Below are 19,196 nucleotides of genomic sequence, written 5' to 3'. Positions count from 1 at the left end.
GAGCATGGTTAGGTCTCGTGCCTATGAAAACCCTGAGTGGTAGGAAGTCGAAAATAGTCAAAAATGGCTGAGTTAACTTATCACACATTAAATTAACGCCCAAATCATCTACACTGGTATGCATTACGTCACAAAAAACTAAAAGGGTTAAACAGTGCGGTGCAGATAATGCCGAGTTTGGCACATTCAGATCTCCAAATACAAGAATTTACTGTACAGATTATTCATTATTTGATTGGAAAGTTACGTGTTTTAAAGCAATATAAACTGTATCGTAGAAAAAAAAATAACCTTTAAAATTCTAGATTCTGACTTTTACTTATAAATGGAGTCCTTGCGCCTCTCTTTTTGAATGCATCATAAACCACTTGTTGCATACCTGTTAACCTCCACGGCTTCATGCCCTTATATTTTCCCTTACAAAATACAAAATAATCTTACACCTTATTTTTTTTCAAACGCGTTTATTTATGTACCGTATTTTCCGCACTATAAGGCGCACCTAAAAGTCTTAATTTTTTCAAAAGCTGACCATGCGCCTTATAATACAGTGCGCCTTATATATGGCTCAATATTAAATTCGCAAAGTCTCGCAACTTACGCAACAGCCGCCGACTCGATTTTCCCCCGAACGTGGAGTAGTCTGCGGTGTATGCTGGGATTTATATACCGGCGTTTCATTGGTTAACCAATGTGTCAATCATTATTTGAATCGATCGCTATTGGCTAAAGTTATTCGGAGCCTCGGATTGGCTAGAGGGCCAAAACAAACCCTGCAATTGGCCGAAAAAAATGTGTCAATCATCCGTTAAATCGATCGCTATTGGCTGAAGTTATTCGGAGCCTTGGATACGCTAGAGGGCCAAAACAAACCCTGCAATTGGCCGAAAAAGATGTCTCAATCATCCGTTACATCGATCGCTATTGGCTGAAGTTATTCGGAGCCTTGGATACGCTAGAGGGCCAAAACAAACCCTGCAATTGGCCGAAAAAGATGACTGAATAGCAAGTGCTAAACTACGCCATAAAGAAACATGTTTCATTAGTCTGTATTTGTAAACATTTTACTCTCCTGGATTTACTACATTCACGGTTGTAAGAAGACCATGATTGCGTATCATTATTGAACGTGAGAACTTAGGTGAGTTATGCGGCTTTATATTTTCCTGGTAGATAGATAGATAGATAGATACTTTATTCATCCCCGAAGGGAAATTCACATTTCCAGCAGCATCCCTGAGCTGAGAACAGTACAATAATAAAGCCAAAAGAATACAATATACAAATACCCAGTGTGACGTGCAAATGCCCACTGTAGCGTGTTATATAGAGTAACTAAATAGTGCTACACAGAATACATATTGCAGTAAGATTCGGTAATATCCAATGTAGGTGGTGTGGTTTAATGTGGGCCTTTACTCTGCCGGGTGGAGTTAAAGAGCCTCATGGCATGAGGAAGAAAAGATCTCTTCAGTCTGTCCGTAGTACAAGACAGTGACAGCAGTCTGTCGCTGAAACTGCTCTTCTGTCTGGAGATAATGCTGTGTAGTGGATGCGATGGATTGTCCATGATTGACCTCAGCTTTTTCAGTGCTCGTCTCTCAGCTACTGTTGTTAGGCTGTCCAGCTCTTTGCCCACAACAGAGCTCGCTTTCCTAGCCAGTTTATTGAGACGAGAGGCATCCTTCTTCTTGACGCTGCCTCCCCAACACGCTGCCACATAGAAGAGGGCGCTTGCCACTACTGTCTCATAGAATATTTTCAGGAGCTTTTTGCAGATGTTGAAGGAGGCCAGCCTTCTGAGGAAGTAAAGTCGGCTTTGCCCTTTCCTACATAGAGCTTCTGTGTTGGCAGTCCAGTCCAGTTTGTTGTCCAGTTGCACACCCAGGTATTTGTAGGTCTGGACAAATTCTACACATTCTCCCTTGATGGTTACAGGAACCGGGTGAGTTCTGGTTCTCCCGAAGTCCACCACCATCTCTCTGGTCTTGGTGGTGTTTAGGTGCAGGTGGTTTGCGTCGCTCCATCGGACAAAGTCCTGAATCAATTTCCTGTACTCCTCCTCCTGCCCGTTTCTGATACATCCCACGATCGCAGTGTCGTCGGCAAACTTTTGCACATGGCAGGACTCAGAGTTGTACTTAAAGTCCGATGTATATAGAGTGAATAGGAACGGCGAGAGAACGGTCCCCTGCGGAGATCCTGTGCTGCTAACCACAGTGTCCGATGTATCTTGTTTTAGAACGATCTTGATGTTGCTGTGATGAGTTGAGTGAATAAAACTCAATTCCAAGTGTTTATTGTCATATGCACAGTAAAGTTGCGAGCGAAAAAGAAAATGGAAACTAAGGAATGGTTGGCATTTCTTGAATCCCAAGACTTTAACCTTCCGAATGATATTTGAAACGATGCATTTAAGTGACATCGTACGGAAACCGCATCCGCACGTGTCTACGACACGTATTTGCTTCTTTGCAAGCTTTGGGAATGTTAAGGGGGTAATCAGTTTGACTGAATCATCTGACTGCGTCTCATCTATGGAAGATATAGGACCAAAAACTATTTTTTTGGGGGTGCGCCCTATAACTCGGTGCGCCCTATAGTGCGGAAAATACGGTAGTTTAACATGTTATATTGTACATGTGTTCCGTTTTATCATATATATATTATTAATTAACTGCCCTGCGATTGGCTGGCAACCAGTTCAGGGTGTCCCCTGCCCACTGCCCAGAGATGGCTGGGATGGGCTCCAGCCCTCCCGCGACCCTAATAAGGATAAGCGGTACAGCTAATGAGATGAGATGAGATTATTAATTAACATTTTGTTGTGAGATACTGAGTTGCTCGACATGATTGAGGTTTATTATAAAAAAGTTCAAAAATTAAGTAGCTGGGACGTTCACTGTAGAAAGAAAAATACATGCAAATATAATTAAGTAGAATTGTCACAATCACATGTATTGGGAACACCTGTGCTCAGGTTTTGGCGCCAACAGCCAGGACAGCTGATTGGCGCACCCTGTACATTTAAATCCCCAGCTTCCGGCAACACTTTGTCTGAGTGTACTCATGCTACCTGTTGCCTTCAGCTCAGTAAGCCCGTACCTCTGACTCTTTGCCTGCTCCCTGTTTTCTTCTGATTGATCTCCGTTGCCGACCCGTTTCTGTAATCTGCCCTGCCCGTCTGACTCCTGAACTCTTTTCCGAACACTACGATTACGCCTGTCCGCGACCATTCCCGCCAAGCCTTCACCCGCCTGTCAAGTTCCGTCAATCCGCCAACCAACGGATCGAATAATCCCACCTTGTCATTTCCTTCCTTTCAATAAAACCAAGAAACGAGCGCAAGTGATCTCAGTCTTCCTTTCGTCCTGTCTGACAGAATAATATATTTTTTATTCAATTTAACAATTCATTTTCTGCATTAAATTATCCTTGGTAATATACTGATTTAAGGGATAACCACAAACCTGTTTTTTTTTCTCATTTTCTCCTTTTATACTTCCTTTTTTTCTTAACTTTTTTATACAACATTATAATTCGTAATATAATGCATCAAAGCAAGTGAGCCGTTTGAGAGCCGGCTCTCTTTAATAAGTTGAGCCAAAAAAGCCGGTTCTCTAAAAAGAGACGGACTTCCTTTCACTACACAACTCGAACTCGTTTGACTTGATTGATTTGCCGTTTTGTGATAGTCGGTGTATACCGGATGGTACTCATAATTGACAAATTTGCGTTTTTCCGTACAGATTATCTTGTACGTCTACACGTCTTAAAATGCACAATAAATGTATTTAGTACAGCAAAAACGTACAGGTTGACAGGTATGTTGTTGCTTCAGTATGAGGAACGCAGATTTTCTGTTGCCCCTTTTGGGGCCGATAGTGAGGCTAATGAATATCGGCTGACCCACGGTCATGTTTTTTAACGATCGATGTGAAAATCTATCTGACCGTCTTACCATCCATCCTTCCATCCATCCATCCATCCATCCATCCATCCATCCATCCATCCATCCATCCATGTCGCAGATGTCTTCATCTATTTTAGCTGCTTCAATGAACATTTCCATATCCAGCATATTGCATTCAGAGAAGCTAGTGTGAATTAGCAGAAGCAATTTGAGTTCTTGGGAAAGTTCCAGACTTTTAATCAACACTTCACATGAATTGCAATTGACTGTTGAGACCAAAGCATAATCAAGATGGTCCATCACAATACCCAACACGTGCTTGCACAAATGCACACAAGTGGTGAAGAGTCATTATTAATTAGTGTTTGAGAGTGCATATTTTCACTGAGTGACTTACACCTTCCAACCTGATGAGTCACATTGAGGCCACTATTACAACCAACACCTGGACAAAAACAAGCTCACAGTACTGTATTTGAAACGCACTTAGAACACTGATTTGTTGATACACAAAAATAATTTACAAAAACGGGTGTCCTTAAAAGTTGTGTCTGTAACTTCTAAATAATTTTCTGTCTGTCGCCATCTTCTGGATAAAACTGCGCTCCTTTTGATGCGTGTGCTAGTATGTAAAATTCATAGATGTGCTCAAATAAACTCTTCCCTTTTCATCTTTTTGGGGGTTTGGGTTGGCATTTGGACTGTACTCCTTTTCTTACTTTGACCATTTGCATCTCAGAACAAAGGCTCTTTGAACTCATTTGTGCATTGTTAACCAATACTTAATTGAGAAAACGTTTGATTTTAAACTTTTTAAGGACACCTCACTCTAAGCACCCCACCTTTTAAGCCTTTTAAGCCAAGTGTGTCATGCAGCAGTGGAAAGTAATCAAACTCAAACACTTTGTGGTCCTGTATTCAAGCAGAATTTTTAGGTAGTTGAAGAAGAGAATGTTTTTTCAATCTTTGCCTAATCTTATATCGTTTTTTGCTTTCTCTCTTCTGTCATTTCCAAGCAAAGATGTGGCTAATGATGTCTCAGACGTCTCAAAGTCACGGTTTCCGTGGGCTTTCCTAAACTTTTGGCCCAGCATTGGCTGAGAAGCATTCGCGTCCTCAGCCTCGTTGTGTTCTACCAAGGGCTCCAGATTCTGTGCTGGGCACCCGCTTTGCTCAATTGTCATTTCCGAAATGTCATCATCTTCACAGAGGCCCCGTCTCAAACTCTCCCGGGGCATCAGTACCCGGCGTTGATCCTCCCCTTGCGGCTGGGCCTGGGTCACAAGGTGGTCCTCCACCTTGCGAGTCGCCCGGCAGATAGCTTTGCGGAAGCCCCTCTTGAAGTTTTCTGACATGAAACCGTAGACCACGGGGTTGGCACAGCTGTTGGCGTAGCCCAGCACCACCACAATGTAGTACAACCCCTGGTACTCGGGCGGCAATGCCACCAGAAGGTTGAGCACGTTAAGGGTGTAGAAAGGCAACCAGCACAGGACGAAGACAGCCACCACTATCACCACCATGCGCGTCACCTTGCGCTCAGATTTTCGCCGCTTGGTTGAGGCTGCGTGAACTTTCTTGGCTGAGCTGCGTACCTTGAAATGAGAATCACAATCCACCAAATTGAATACATTTAATAACAGAGATGGATAGAATACACTGATATATTTCATTTTCCATTAACCACTCGATTATGTTCTTTACTTTATTTTCATCAGCAATTTCTACTATGTTTTTTTCTAGCCCACAACCGATATGTTTTTCTTGTGTACCAAAAACAGATATCGATACTGCTTGGACAAAAAACTTAGATTTTTAACCAAAACTTTTAAGTCCTTATATACTTTTAACATGCTCGGAGACAGTTTATTCCCCAAGGCCATCACCACCCTAAATCAGCTGAAAAAGCCACCCTATTGGTTTATATGTTAACTAGTTTTGAGTTTTTTAAGCAAAAGTTTTAGTATATTTTGTGGAGAATGGCTAGGTGTTATGTTGCAGATGGGTGCAGCAATGGTACAACAAATGGCGGGCAGGCGAAATGGGGCAAACTGGTAAAAATAACACAGAGAGCTAACATGGGCTGAACGAGCCCGGACATGGCAGGCTAGCTGGCTGCCATAGAGGACGTACCCGGACTGTTCGGCCGAAAAAAAGGCAGGCTGGCTGACCAAAAACACGCAGTAAGCAGCCAGGATAACCATGAGCCAACAACAAAACACTACCAAAGCAACAAACACGAACCCAGCCAGGAGAAAAAACAATGAGCGCGGCATGCTGGCCAGCTAGCTGACTTAAAATGGGGCTAACCCAGACCTGTAAACTGTAAACCTTCGGGAGCCCGCACACTCACAAGGAGCTATTTGGACAATATCATATTAATTGCGAGACAATCGGCAAAAACACGAGAGGAAAAGTCACAGTCACATACCTAAAATGAGGCGAAGTCAAAAAAGGAACGCGCGCTGTACATGACGGCAGGTAAACTTACCCTTTGATGACCAACTCAGACTAAACAATCAGAAGGCTCCCAGCAACACATTAAGCAAAGTTCCAATTACTCCAAGATGAAATGAGCGCTATGCATTCGCTTATTACTATAATCGCTGTCTGTTATTCAACGGGGCGTGCTGTTCGTTTTGCTTTTCGTAGTCATCCGGTGACATCACAGCTCAGGGGATATGAGGTCAAACTGTCTACTTTGAAATTTGTTTTTTCGAGATCCAAGATGCGTGGAATATTTTGGAACACATCTGCATGATTGTGGGGGGGAACACTACAAGTTCTGTGCCAAATTAAAAAAAGGGTCATTTATAATCCCTTATAAAAATAAACCTGATAGTTGCCGCACATCCTCGCCAGTGCATGACTCCCGGGGAGTTAAAAAAAACACTAAAAGGTACAGTATTTTCCCGACTGTAAGGTGCACCCAAAAACCCCAAGTTGTCCAGAAATTTGTGGGGGTGCCTTATAATCCTGTCCACTTTGGGTACAGAAAATATTGGAAATGCATACCGGGGTAATTATTGATCAGTCAATATTTATCGCTGACCACAACAAACATCGAACCCAGACGCCAGGGGTAAGAACATCAAATCCTGACGACCAGGCCACAAGGTACATAGGTGACGTGGGACAAGGCAATGGGTATCATCTCATTATCCCACTTTTTTTTAGCTCAAACCAGAGGTCAGATCGAGCCTAAAAAATGCAGCCTGATAAAAATTACCTGATCTGAGTGACCAAGCCCAAAGCAAACTCTAACTTTCATATATTATTTGTGAGGACTCGGGAGCAGTAGGGGTGATCTTGGACAACTCGCCCCCAAGAGTGCCGCTGTGGAGGGCGCAGTCGTTGCAAGCTTCTGGGCTGTGAGAGCAGCACAGAATCCATCGTACAGATTATCCACAAAGGGAAATAAACAGAACAATGATGAGTGCGTCATGTATTCACCGATTCATAGAAGACAAACTCTTATCTATTTTGGAACTCACTGAACAACCAACACGGCGTTGCATACAACTGGATTTCAGTAACATTTTGTCCCTGCCGTTATCAAGCAGTGGTGCTCATTCTTAAAGTGATAGCTACTTCTAGTAGTGGTTAACAATGCTTACATTTATTCACACCCCATGTAGGATAATTAAAAAGAAAATTCAGCGCAAGAGAAACTCGGCCTGGCTCTAAAGCGGACTAAATGAATGACAATGCCAAAGAGGGGGGAAGCACGCACTGGCCTGAATCAAGATGGCTGACAGAGGTCTCCGGGCTTAAAATCCGGTCGCAGCAGAATCTTGAGGCTACAAGATTCTGTGGTTTTAGCTGTCCCTGTGGCCTGGCTGAGGACAACCGCCATGAAGTCAGATCCACTGCAAAAAGGGACCTGACTTTCTTCAGCCCTGTTGTGAGGATAGTGCCGCTCACCCACCCATACCCCAAGGGGCTTCCTTTGTTCTCAGAGGTATGCAGAAAAAGATAATGCAACAGCCTGTTTTTGGTGCAGGGGCAAATCATCTTTAATCTCTGACACACTATGAAAAAGATTCCTGATCATTTAAGTTAGTTGGTGATCTTAAAACCGGGTTTATTGATCAGTACTTTAATCATTGCTCACAAATTCCTCCCCCCTTTGCTAACACTACGAGTGCTTGTGTCAACAATGTGCTCATTCTTTCGTTTGATTAAATTTTCCTTGTCATGTAAATATAATGTAGTTTTTTTTATAATAAAATATGTGCATTATTTATTTTTGTGTCGATATATTCTTCCTTCTGGCCTGATCAATCACTATCCATCACAATGAACAGAAGATGAGGCTATGTCGCCGTAATTGGGGTGGGAAACGGTGAGCACTACCTGCTGGCCGAATCGGTAACCACCGAATTAGATTCTGAAGCAAATAAATATGATTTAAAGGAATTTTCTCTAAACCACAATGCCTTTCTCTTCAGTCTGTTTAGAATCTTGTGCACTTGGTAAAGACTTTGCAAGTGAACAATAATAGATGAATAAAGTATCTATCTATCTATCCATCTATCTATCTATCTATCTATCTATCTATCTATCTATCTATCTATCTATCTATCTATCTATCTATCTATCTATCTATCTATCTATCTATCTATCTATCTATCTATCTATCTATCTATCTATCTATCTATCTATCTATCTATCTATCTATCTATCTATCTATCTATCTATCTATCTATCTATCTATCTATCTATCTATCTATCTATCTATCTATCTATCTATCTATCTATCTATCAATACCACAAAATGGTTTCATATCTAACAGTATTCTCACGGTGGGCTCAATAATAACACCAACAACGTGGTACCGTTGCTAAAAATAGCAGGATGATGACATAAAGCCTAATGGCTCTTCGTGTCTCGTTTTTTTCGCTAGTGGTATTGTGGATAGGATACAGTGCGCATATCGCAGCAAGGCTTTAGGGCTAGGACCTTAGCTTGGCCTTTTGGCTGAGAGTAAGTGTCCCGGCTCCTAGGCTTTGTAGCGTATTATGAACTGACCGATAACGGATAATGGATAATGAATAACGAAGATAGAACAATAACCCTTAAAAACCCCAAAACCCCATATGTCGGATAGGTCTGCATGGCTCTGTGGCTAGGACCTTGATTCGGCCTCTTGGCTGAGAGCAAGTGTCTCGGCCCCTTGGTTTTGTAGCGTATTATGATTTGACCGATAACGGATAATGGATAATTGATAAAGAATATAGAACAATAAACCTTACAAAATCCCCCCCCTTTCCGCGATCCGGGTTTGATTCATGTTCTATTCAATTTTTGCAATTGTGATCAGCAATTTTCTTCGACTGATCAATTAATGCTCAAACATGGTACTTACCGTAGAATTTGGACTATAAGGCACAGCTGATTGTAAGACGCACCCAGTACATTTTTAAACGAAAAAAAAAAATTGTACATACATAAGCCGCACCTGACTATAAGCTGCATCTGCCCACATTGAAACATTAGATATTTACAAAGAAAGACGCTACTCAGAAAGCGTTTTAATAATATACGTTACCACATCCCCTAATGTTCCGACTGTCCGCCCGTGGGCCGCCTGACTTTTGATAAACAAATACGTGTCTGTACGATGTCACCAGTCACTGAAATATGTCAAGATACATATTATTGGAAAGCTAAAAATTTTGGGATTCAAGGTATGATGACTATTTCAAAATAAACTTATCAGAAAAACATCAAGATCAGTCTGAAACAAGATACTGGAAAAATATAAAGCTGGCATAACTCATCAGTACGTCCCATGGGCCGTCTTAAACTTCTAAATAACCGCGAAAATGGCTTTGTTACTTCAAGGACAATCCATAGAATCCAGCCGTGTTAAATATTTACTCCAAACACACGATAGTGCCGACAGATGAATACGTAACCACTTTAAACATGTTTGCTTCATTGGACGTTACTTCTTGAAATCCGTTCATTTCGTCACATTATTTTTGTTTACAAATTAACAGACCCATAAAAGTATTCCCAATATGATAGTTAGCGCTCTACTTTCGTCCATGCTAGTTTTTATTACATTAAACTTGCGTATTTCTCGACACATTCTCCACTCTCACTCTTACCTTTACCGCTCGGGAGCACCCGGCGGCCGTTGGAAAAAAATGCATAAATTGGCCGGATCTTTTCATAGGCTGCAGGGCTGAAATTTAGTGAAAAAGTCGCAAATTTTACGGTATATATTTTTAGTGCAACCCTAGCCCTTACTGTGGTTTTAATTTAGTTTGATGCACCTTATATACGAAATAAAGGTGAAAAAAGACCAATTGTTAGGGATGCGCTTTGTAATCTGGTGCGCCATGTAGTGCAGAAAATATAAATCTAAATTTTCACCTTGAAGACGATGAGAAGGTAGCAGAGGCAAATGATGAGCAGCGGGCAAAGGAATCCCACTGTGGATGTGTAAACGATGAATGCCGCCCTCCACACCTTGGCCGGTGCCGGCCACAGGATGTTGCAGGTACCACCTGTCTTCTGGATGTTGGCGAACACTACTACGGGCAGGACCACAAGGAAGGACAGCGCCCACACGGTGCCGTTGACCAGTCTGGCTACGCACGGGCGGCGCCAGCGCGCAGAGCGGATAGGGTGGCCCACCGCCAGGTAGCGGTCCACACTCATGACCGTCAGGCAGAAAATGCTCGTAAACTGGTTGATAGAGTCTACTGTCATCACCAGGCGGCACATGAAGGAGCCAAACGGCCATGACTGCAGTGAGTTCTGAACGGCCAGGAAGGGAAGGCCAAGCATGAAGAGTTCGTCGGCGATGGCAAGGTTCAGGATGTAAATGTTAGTCACAGACTCCATTTTGGAGTGATGCAGCACAATGTGGATGACCATCGTGTTCCCCCCTAGTCCGATCATGCACACGATCATGTAGATGAGTGGGATGATGACGCCCTCCACGCCCGGACCCCACCCGTTGTCTGCCGCTGTCAAGTTGCCGCTGACGTTTAGTACAAGAAGAGAAAAATCTTGGAATGGGCTGCTGCTGTTATTGTCCTTGGCGTCCATGTCTAGAAATTGGAAACCCCAAAATTTGAAGTGCACTGCAAAGAAAACAAACAACAATTATTATCGAACAACAATATTCTACAAAACCAAGGTGCAAAACATTTTTACAGAATCAAGAATTTCCTCAACAACTAACAGTACTATACAGTACCTGTAAATGTTCTCGAGTAAAATACAAAATAAGCAAATCCCAAAGTGAGTAAAATTATACACTAATGCAAATACTTGTATTAATTTATTTTTTTCTGATCCTTTTAAAGGCACTTAGATCTATGATCATTAGAGCAACATTTTTACCATTAGCTATTGAAGCAGAGATGGCTATTTCAGTTAAAGGAAATAAAAACCCTGTCACAGTTTGAATTAAAAAAAACTCTGTCTGAAGGTGTTTCTGTGAAGGTGACATTAGATGTTTAAAATATTATTATTTGTTATTGTTATTGTTATTCATTTTACTCCTTTAATACTTATTTTCACATATTTGGGGTCTTAGATATATTAAATTTCTTTTTTTGTCCAAGCAAAACATCTCCCTTTAAGCATCTCAATGACGTCTGCCTTTTTACTTCTTGTGAGTGGGAAACTTTTTCAAAAAACATAAAGGTCTAGTCTGGTTTTAGTGTTCAGTATGACAGCATAACAAATGTTGCCTATAAATGTCTACATAAGAAACACACCAAAGGACTTTTAGTTACTTTAGGCCAGGATAACATAAATGTTGATATACAGTCGTATATGAAAAAGTGTGGGCACGCCTGATCATTTTCAAGAAATTCCTTTGTAAATCATAGGTTGTTTGGATCAGCATTTTCAGTTGAATATGCCACGAAGCAGACAAAATTATTCATATCTGAGAAGTGAAATAAAGTTTATCGAATTTACAGAAAGTGTGCAATAATTTCCTAAACATGAGTAACCAGGTGCATTAATGTTGGCACGCAAAGAAAATCTGTGCAGCGTAAAAGAATACTTAAATCATAATTTAATAAATTCCATGTTCTGTAAATGTATACAGTATTTGCTTCCACCCTGATTTCTGTATTTTTTGCACTTTATCACTTATTGCTGCCTCAGGACCAGGACAACTTGCTGTGGTTAACGAAATAATGAATTCTGGTGTTTACCAGAAGATCCTGAAGGTGCCCTCAAATTCAAGCGCTCTTGGATCATGCAGCAGGAAAACAATCCGAAAAACACCCCAGCAAGTCCACCTCTGAATGGCTCCAAAAAAAAGGAAAGGAAAAAGAGTGGCCAAATCAAAGTCCGGATTTAAATCCAATTGAGATGCTGTGGTGTGACCTTAAACGGACAGTTCATGCTAGAAAACCCTCCAAAATGGCAGATTTAAAATGACTGTGCAAAGAAAAGTGGGAAAAAATGCGTCCACAGTGTTGTGAAATACTCATTACTAAATATCCAAACGTTTCATTTCTCATATCGCTGGCAAAGGCGGCCTAACACGCTATTAGGTTCAGGGGGCATTTACTTTTTCACATACATAAGTTGCACCTGACTATAAACCGCATATGCACACATTGCCAGATAGGTTTATATATATTTTGCTACTTAATAAATGGAATCAACATTTCAATAAAGCAGTTCTTATTTCCTTGGGTTAACTCTGTCTGATACAAAAATTGGTTTGTTGATTTGAAACCTTTGTGAGTGACAAATATGCAAAAAACACAGAAATCAGGGATGGGGCAAAAACGTCTTCACGTCACTGTAGATTCCAATGAGGGTATGGATTCTACTTAAAGGTATTTTTAACCATTATTCTTCGTTATTGTATTATGTATTTTTTTCACATTTTCTTTGCATGTTGCAACACACTTCACATCAAAAAATGAACAAATCACCCAAAAAGAAAAAAAGAGATGACAGTTTAGAGCAAAAGGCTTATAGCAGACCAGTTCCAAAAATCTCTTTGGATGTTTCTTCTATCAATCCTTCAACTCATGTCTTATATCATTATAAGTGAGATACCAAGGAGGTTACAAAACATCTGCAGTTCAGTCAGGTTTGATCGACAGCCTTTGTTTTGTCTAAAAAACTCACTTTTAGTTTCATCAGTCCACAGCACCTTATTTCAAAATGAAGCCCGCTTGTCCAAATGTGCTTTAGCAAACCTCAAGGAGACTTAAGAAACTAAAATGGAGTTGTTCGGAAATAACAAAGGGCAGTATGGATGGCGAATAATAACATTCCAAGACGAACACTTGCTACCCACATAAAACTTTGGTGGTGCTTTCATCATGCTGTGGGTCAGAGTGGCCAATGCAGGTACAGTCAATCTTGTTAAAGTGGATTCCAATCCATAATCAGCAGAAACATACGAACACTGTACAAGTTTTGCCCGGGATGGGCAAGACAAAAATCCTAAACAGTGCTCAGATTCTACTGAGTCATTCATGCAGGGGATCAAAAACGTTCTAGAATGGCCTTCTTAGACTACAGATTTAAATGTTCTTGAAAATTTCTGGTGTGATTTAAAGCGGGCTGTCCAGGCTTAGAAACCATCAGACCTGACAGAACTGGAGATGTTATGTTGTTTGAAGGCTGTAGTCTCTGCAAAGGAGAGATTGACAAAATATTGATGTAATTGTTTTGTTGGCGTGCCAACATTCATGCACCAGCCTAATTTGATTAAGTAATTATTGCACACTTTTTGTGAATCCTATAAACTTTATTTCACTTCACAAACATTACTGTGCCTATAAGAGCAGATGGCCCGGCATTGCCGTGCCAATAAAAGATTGGATTCGGCTACTGGGAGTGGTCGGGAGCTGCAGTACCCAATTTGGCTGCCAGACCCCACAAAAGCAGACCTAAAAATGGCAGATGTTTATCAATTTTACTGGTATTTATTGGGGTACCTTGACACAAAACCTAGCTAAAGACATATGCAGAGCCCAGAGTACAACCGTGTAAATTTTCACAAATAGTGGTTCAGCTGTTTCAGAGACTTAAAAAAACACACACACACACACACACACACACACACACACACGCATGCACGCACACACACACACACACACACACACACACACACACACACACACACACACACACACACACACACACACACACACACACACACACACACACAAATTGGGATTTATAAAGTAGTTCATATTAGATCTAGATTGAATTAGATAATTAACACATATTGCTAACCCACACAGCACCTGATTTATAATGGAATATCTTGAAAATGATCAGGGGCGCCCAAACCTTTTGAGACGATTGGAGACCAAAATGCATTCTAAGCAGGGAAGAAATGGCGCAAAGCTATAAAAATACTACGCAAACTGTTACTTTGTCTTACTTAATTTGTTTGTATGTCATTAAGCATACAGGGGCCTCACGATATGCAGAGAAGAGCATTTAGTGAGCTGCAGTTTGGAATTCCCCAGTCAAATAAGATTCCTACATTGGAGCCAACTACAGCGTTCCTGTATATGCCGTAAATGAAGATTTGGGAGCGGGGGACAACATAGCCAGTCATTGTCTTTGCCATTGTGTTTGGATATCAAACAATGAGGTGAATAAATATGTTGGTGATGATGGTGAAAACCAAACAAAAACTAAATAAATGGGCATATACATCTTAATAATAACACAAAACAGACATGTCCTGCAATCTTATAGTTAGGGCAGTCGAGTGGGAGCTTGATGCTAGAGGCATCATGCTCAACCTACCATGCTGTCATGATTTGTCAGTTGCCCTTACCTGTGCTCCCCTTTCAGCCCCAGGTGCCACTCGTTCCCTAATTAGTCATCCTACTATTTATGCACGTCATTCTCGTTCACTTCTGGTCAGTCCGTCAGCGAACCTCAGGGCATGCAAGGCCAGCACTTTTGACTCTAGCTCCCGTTTTGATCCCGATGTGTTTCCTGTATCCAAGCTCTGTTCTCCCGTCCCGGCTGCCTGACTTGTTTCCGATCTCCGACCACGCTCTGTTCTCCCGTCCTGGCTGCCCGACTTGTTCCAAACTTCTACCAAGTCAAGTCAAGTAATGTTTATTTGTATAGCCCTTAATAAAAAAGAGTCTCAAAGGGCTGCACAGTCCACAGATTCTTCCACGCTTCGTTTGCGAGGGCTTCCCACTCCTCCTGCCCAGCGGGCACCAGCACTGTCTTTTTCCTCTCGCCCTGACTTCCCTGATTCTTTAATAAAGCATTGTGTGAAATGGTATGCATTTGGATTCCCTGCTTGTACTGCTCGTGTCACATGCCTTTCCTATATAATGCACAGATCAGGACACTTAGCAATGGGTGGTCCTGCTGCCTGGACCATAGAAGCAGGTCCAAAAGATACTTTGTATGATGGAGAAAACACACCATGAAACCGTCAGTTTTAACCATGAAAACCCTTGACAATAATTGTTATCATAAAGATATTCTTACACCTTGTATATAGTATGCTGAAAATGTCTAGAGATAGCTATGATGATGATGCATCCACAGAACCTATGTAAATATGTATATTCATGAGGTGTTTGTGACATGTCAAGTTACATTTATTTGTATAGCCCTTAATCACAAGATGTCTCACAGTAGTGCGTAGGATTACAATTACACTATTGCCTGATCTTAACAACATGCAGGCAAGGAAAAACTCAAAACCTTCACTTGAGGAAAAAAGAAACCTTGAGAAGGGGCCTCTAAATATAGTTTAGCTGTAAGCAACAATTAAAGTCTGAGGTTTGGATTAAATAAGCATAAGATCATTCTTGTTTATTTCGGACATGTACGTTAACATTGTGTTTGTTTTTTGACTTGTTTTGTTTTTGTTTTTAATATATAAAGCTATATATATATAAATATATCTATATATCTTATAATATCTTTATGTGTCCACATCATTTTAGCGCTTTCACTCATCAAGAGCGGTCGCCATGGAAACGAACTGGCAGGGCCTCTGATATCAAATTCATCAATCATCAATAAATGTCAGAGCCTTCTTGCCAAAAGGCAAAATGCAGAAAACAAAAGAAGATGAGAAAGCAAAGTCAAGTGGTTAGTGGATATTTTCAGGTCAATAAACACCTCAGAAGAACCATTGTGATTATTTTCACAAATTATTGGACATGAAAATAATTAATCATAATCGGCAATCAACATTCAACACTCATTTTTTTGTGTGTGAACGTCAGTTTGGAATTTCTGACGAATCCAATTCCATATTTACTGCAGGGAATTTTTCTTTCAGCGTAAGGACTAATGAGCAGGGCTTAATTGGATTCACAATTTATTATTAATAAATTCTGTATTTTAATTACACTTTAATGAAATGAGTGCTAAAACGTGCTACATACTAATTGTAAGAATGCTGGAAAAGAAAATGTCAGCTGGTTTCACATCTATCCTAAAGGTCAGCGGGACTTGAAAGGTTGTGGAGAAACTACAAACACTTGCATGCACGCATGCACATGCACACACACTCACACAAATGCAATCACATGTTCCACTACCACTACCTTGTATGGAATTACAGAAAGATCTTGTTAATTCATCACTGAAGATAATTTATCTATCAGTACATGGATCTCTGTCTCTTACTCTCCATCCATCTATCAATCCATCTATTCATTTACCCATGCATAACTATATGTTTCTGCGTACCTACCTACTTACCTACCTACCTACCTACCTACCTATCTACGCATTATTTTCTGTAAACATCATGTTGCTGAACTATTCAATATTATCAATGCATATTATAGAAATGAAGCATAATAACAAAACAGATTGTTTCTGATCTCAGACCTCTCACTTTTTAAAAGACAAAACGAAGGATTTATTATTTAATTGTGTGTATTGCATACACAAACCTTACAATTTTCAGAGAAATGGGAATTTATGATGGTGTATCATGTACTTCCTGTTAAACCGTGAGATAGAAATAAATTAAAGGATATTTAGACATTTAAATAAAATCTCATGGGTTAAGGATATAGGTATAGATAGGAAACATGTTATAGTAAATATTTGATCATATAACTAATTCATCAAATTAAATAAATTGTTATTATTTTAATTAGCAAACAATGATTTGTTTATCCCTGTTTCAACAAAGTTTTGTAAGAAAAAAACTTAAAGACATCACAAACATCGTAGCAAAAACCGATAGCATGTCTTTCGTCATTGCTCTCTGCGGACAGAACAGGCAACTTAGCATAGAGTACAGACAGGACCTGAGATTATCAACAGAAGTTGTTATCAGACATTGCTCGGTGAAGGTGTAAGTCACAACGGACAAAAAAAAAAATCAGGTTTTTCTTCCTCCTGGAAAAAATCCTCGAATCCCTGGACAATTGGAAATCTCCGTGATCCTAGTGGCGAGCTACCCCAGACGACAAATCCACAGCCAAGCTCTGCATCAAGGTTGCGGTAGGAAGTGGATTATTCCTTTGATCTTAACTGTGGACTCATGAACTTTAAAAAGCAGCGATACCCATGAATTTGGGATTCAATGAATTGAAATACATTTTAATTGTGTCCTCTTTACTTATTTGGTGAACATTTTTGTCTTTCTACGGTTATTTGATGATCGTTCTTGTGATTATTTTGAATTGTCATTGAAATTGGAATTGTATTATTGTGTGCCTTTAAATTCTGATACGAAAATAGATTTAGGTTGATTCCAAAATCTCATCGGTGCGCAAAAAATACATTTAGCCACTAATAGGTTTATCAACCAAAACTAGAGTAGATGACTGGTCATTAATCTGTAACACAAATAAAACAAGGTTAGTAAATCAATATTAACCAAACATAGGATTTTGCATTCACTTTAAACCAAATAAGAGCGTTCTTTTATCGTAGATTATGTCAAAGGTTGTATATTGTCTTGTCCATTGTTCATTAAATTGCCGGTTTTTGTTGAAACAAATTTTGACTCTGCTGTTTCCTCTATTCATTTTACCAAGCACCAAACCTAGACCAGCAGTTTTTATTCCCTGTGCCTACCACCATAGGTGCTAAAATACCTATTCATTTGATACGTTGCACTGATTTGAGATAAATGTTACAAGCAGCATAATTAATCTTCCTGTATTTGTTTTCATAAATCTTGCCGAGCTTAAAAACCTTTACAAGTGAGCAGATGTTTAGACTTTGGCAATATTTAAAGTTGAAAATTAAATGTGTGTGGACTTGAAGGCCACTCTATTGTCTGTGTCCGTTTTTTGGATGCAGAGGCAAAAGATTTTCTCTTACCTTTTGACTTTCTCTTCGGGTTGTCCTCACAAAAGCAAAAATCCCGACCGGTCTTTAGGTTCCGCCAGCTCAAGTCCACATTGCGTCGGGACTCTAAGCATCATAAGCAATGTCGTAGTCATCAGAAACAGGACCCGAGCACTTCTCCACTTGTAACTAGGAGACAGCTATTGAAGTGGGAGGTGTTAGGATCCCATTCAATGTGCATGTGCACGCATGTGCATGCGTGTCTCCTGGAAGGCTGCAGTGAGTGAACCTCTGCATTAAGATTTGGTATTTGACTTTAAAATGTATAATTGGCATCAACCTGAATGAATAACAAAGTCTGTTTAAGGTTTTTGTTTCAATGAAACCATAAAAAGCTGCCAAATGATAACTTTGGCCTTCATTTTTCTATCTACTGTACCTGCAAATATTCAGAACCCTTCACTTTCTCCAAATGTCTGTGTATATTACACCCTATTTCAATTTGCTGTGCAATCTATGTGTGGGCAATACTGGGATTTTTGGTATTGATCCGATCTAAGTAAACACAGGGCAGTATCGCTCGATACTGATCCGACACCGATACTTTTGCTTGGAAATCTTATCGTCATTGAATATTTCAACCCCTTCCCCTTGTGTTAGTTTGTAATTATGTTATAATTATGATAAAAATGGACGGTTTATTTTTAATTGACCTAAATGCAAACATGAACAAGATATACAAATAACTATAAATATTTCTATTTCTATGACAACTTTTTCCGAGCAAAAGTCAAAAGAGTCAAACAAAAAAGAGCAACAATGCTGCAAAAAACTATCAATGTAACAAAGTCAGCATGACAACTATCATACCTTTTATGGACAATATTTTGAAAATGAAGTCAAAGTGCAGATAGATAGATAGATAGATAGATAGATAGATAGATAGATAGATACTTTGTTCATCCCCGAAGGGAAATTCACATTTCCAGCAGCATCCCTGAGCTGAGAACAATCGAGAACAATCGA

At 40.2% G+C, this 19,196-nt stretch overlaps 1 protein-coding gene across 1 annotated transcript; it reads right to left on the bottom strand.

The window, feature by feature from the left end:
• Positions 1–4,270: 4,270 nt before the first annotated feature.
• Positions 4,271–18,342, bottom strand: LOC148374790 (somatostatin receptor type 5-like). Its single transcript, XM_088341000.1, has 3 exons — positions 18,204–18,342; positions 10,299–11,014; positions 4,271–5,508 (listed from the first exon to the last, which is right to left on the bottom strand). The coding sequence occupies exons 2-3, from the start codon at positions 10,977–10,979 to the stop codon at positions 4,873–4,875; spliced, it is 1,317 nt and encodes a 438-aa protein (XP_088197126.1). The 5' UTR covers positions 10,980–11,014; positions 18,204–18,342; the 3' UTR covers positions 4,271–4,872.
• Between the last annotated feature and the right edge of the window lie 854 nt (positions 18,343–19,196).

This window comes from Urocampus carinirostris, chromosome 1, assembly GCF_059441175.1.
Source record: "Urocampus carinirostris isolate Australia breed hairy pipefish chromosome 1, RoL_Ucar_1.0, whole genome shotgun sequence".
Lineage (NCBI taxonomy): Eukaryota > Metazoa > Chordata > Actinopteri > Syngnathiformes > Syngnathidae > Urocampus > Urocampus carinirostris.
This window is presented reverse-complemented; position numbering and strand designations above follow the sequence as displayed.

Coding starts and splice junctions, on each gene's coding strand:
- LOC148374790 (XM_088341000.1), bottom strand. CDS start 10,979: ATGGACGCCAAGGACAATAACAGCAGCAGCCCATTCCAAGATTTTTCT. Junction 5,509..10,298: donor ACCTTCTCATCGTCTTCAAG/GTGAAAATTTAG, acceptor TCTCATTTCAAG/GTACGCAGCTCAGCCAAGAA.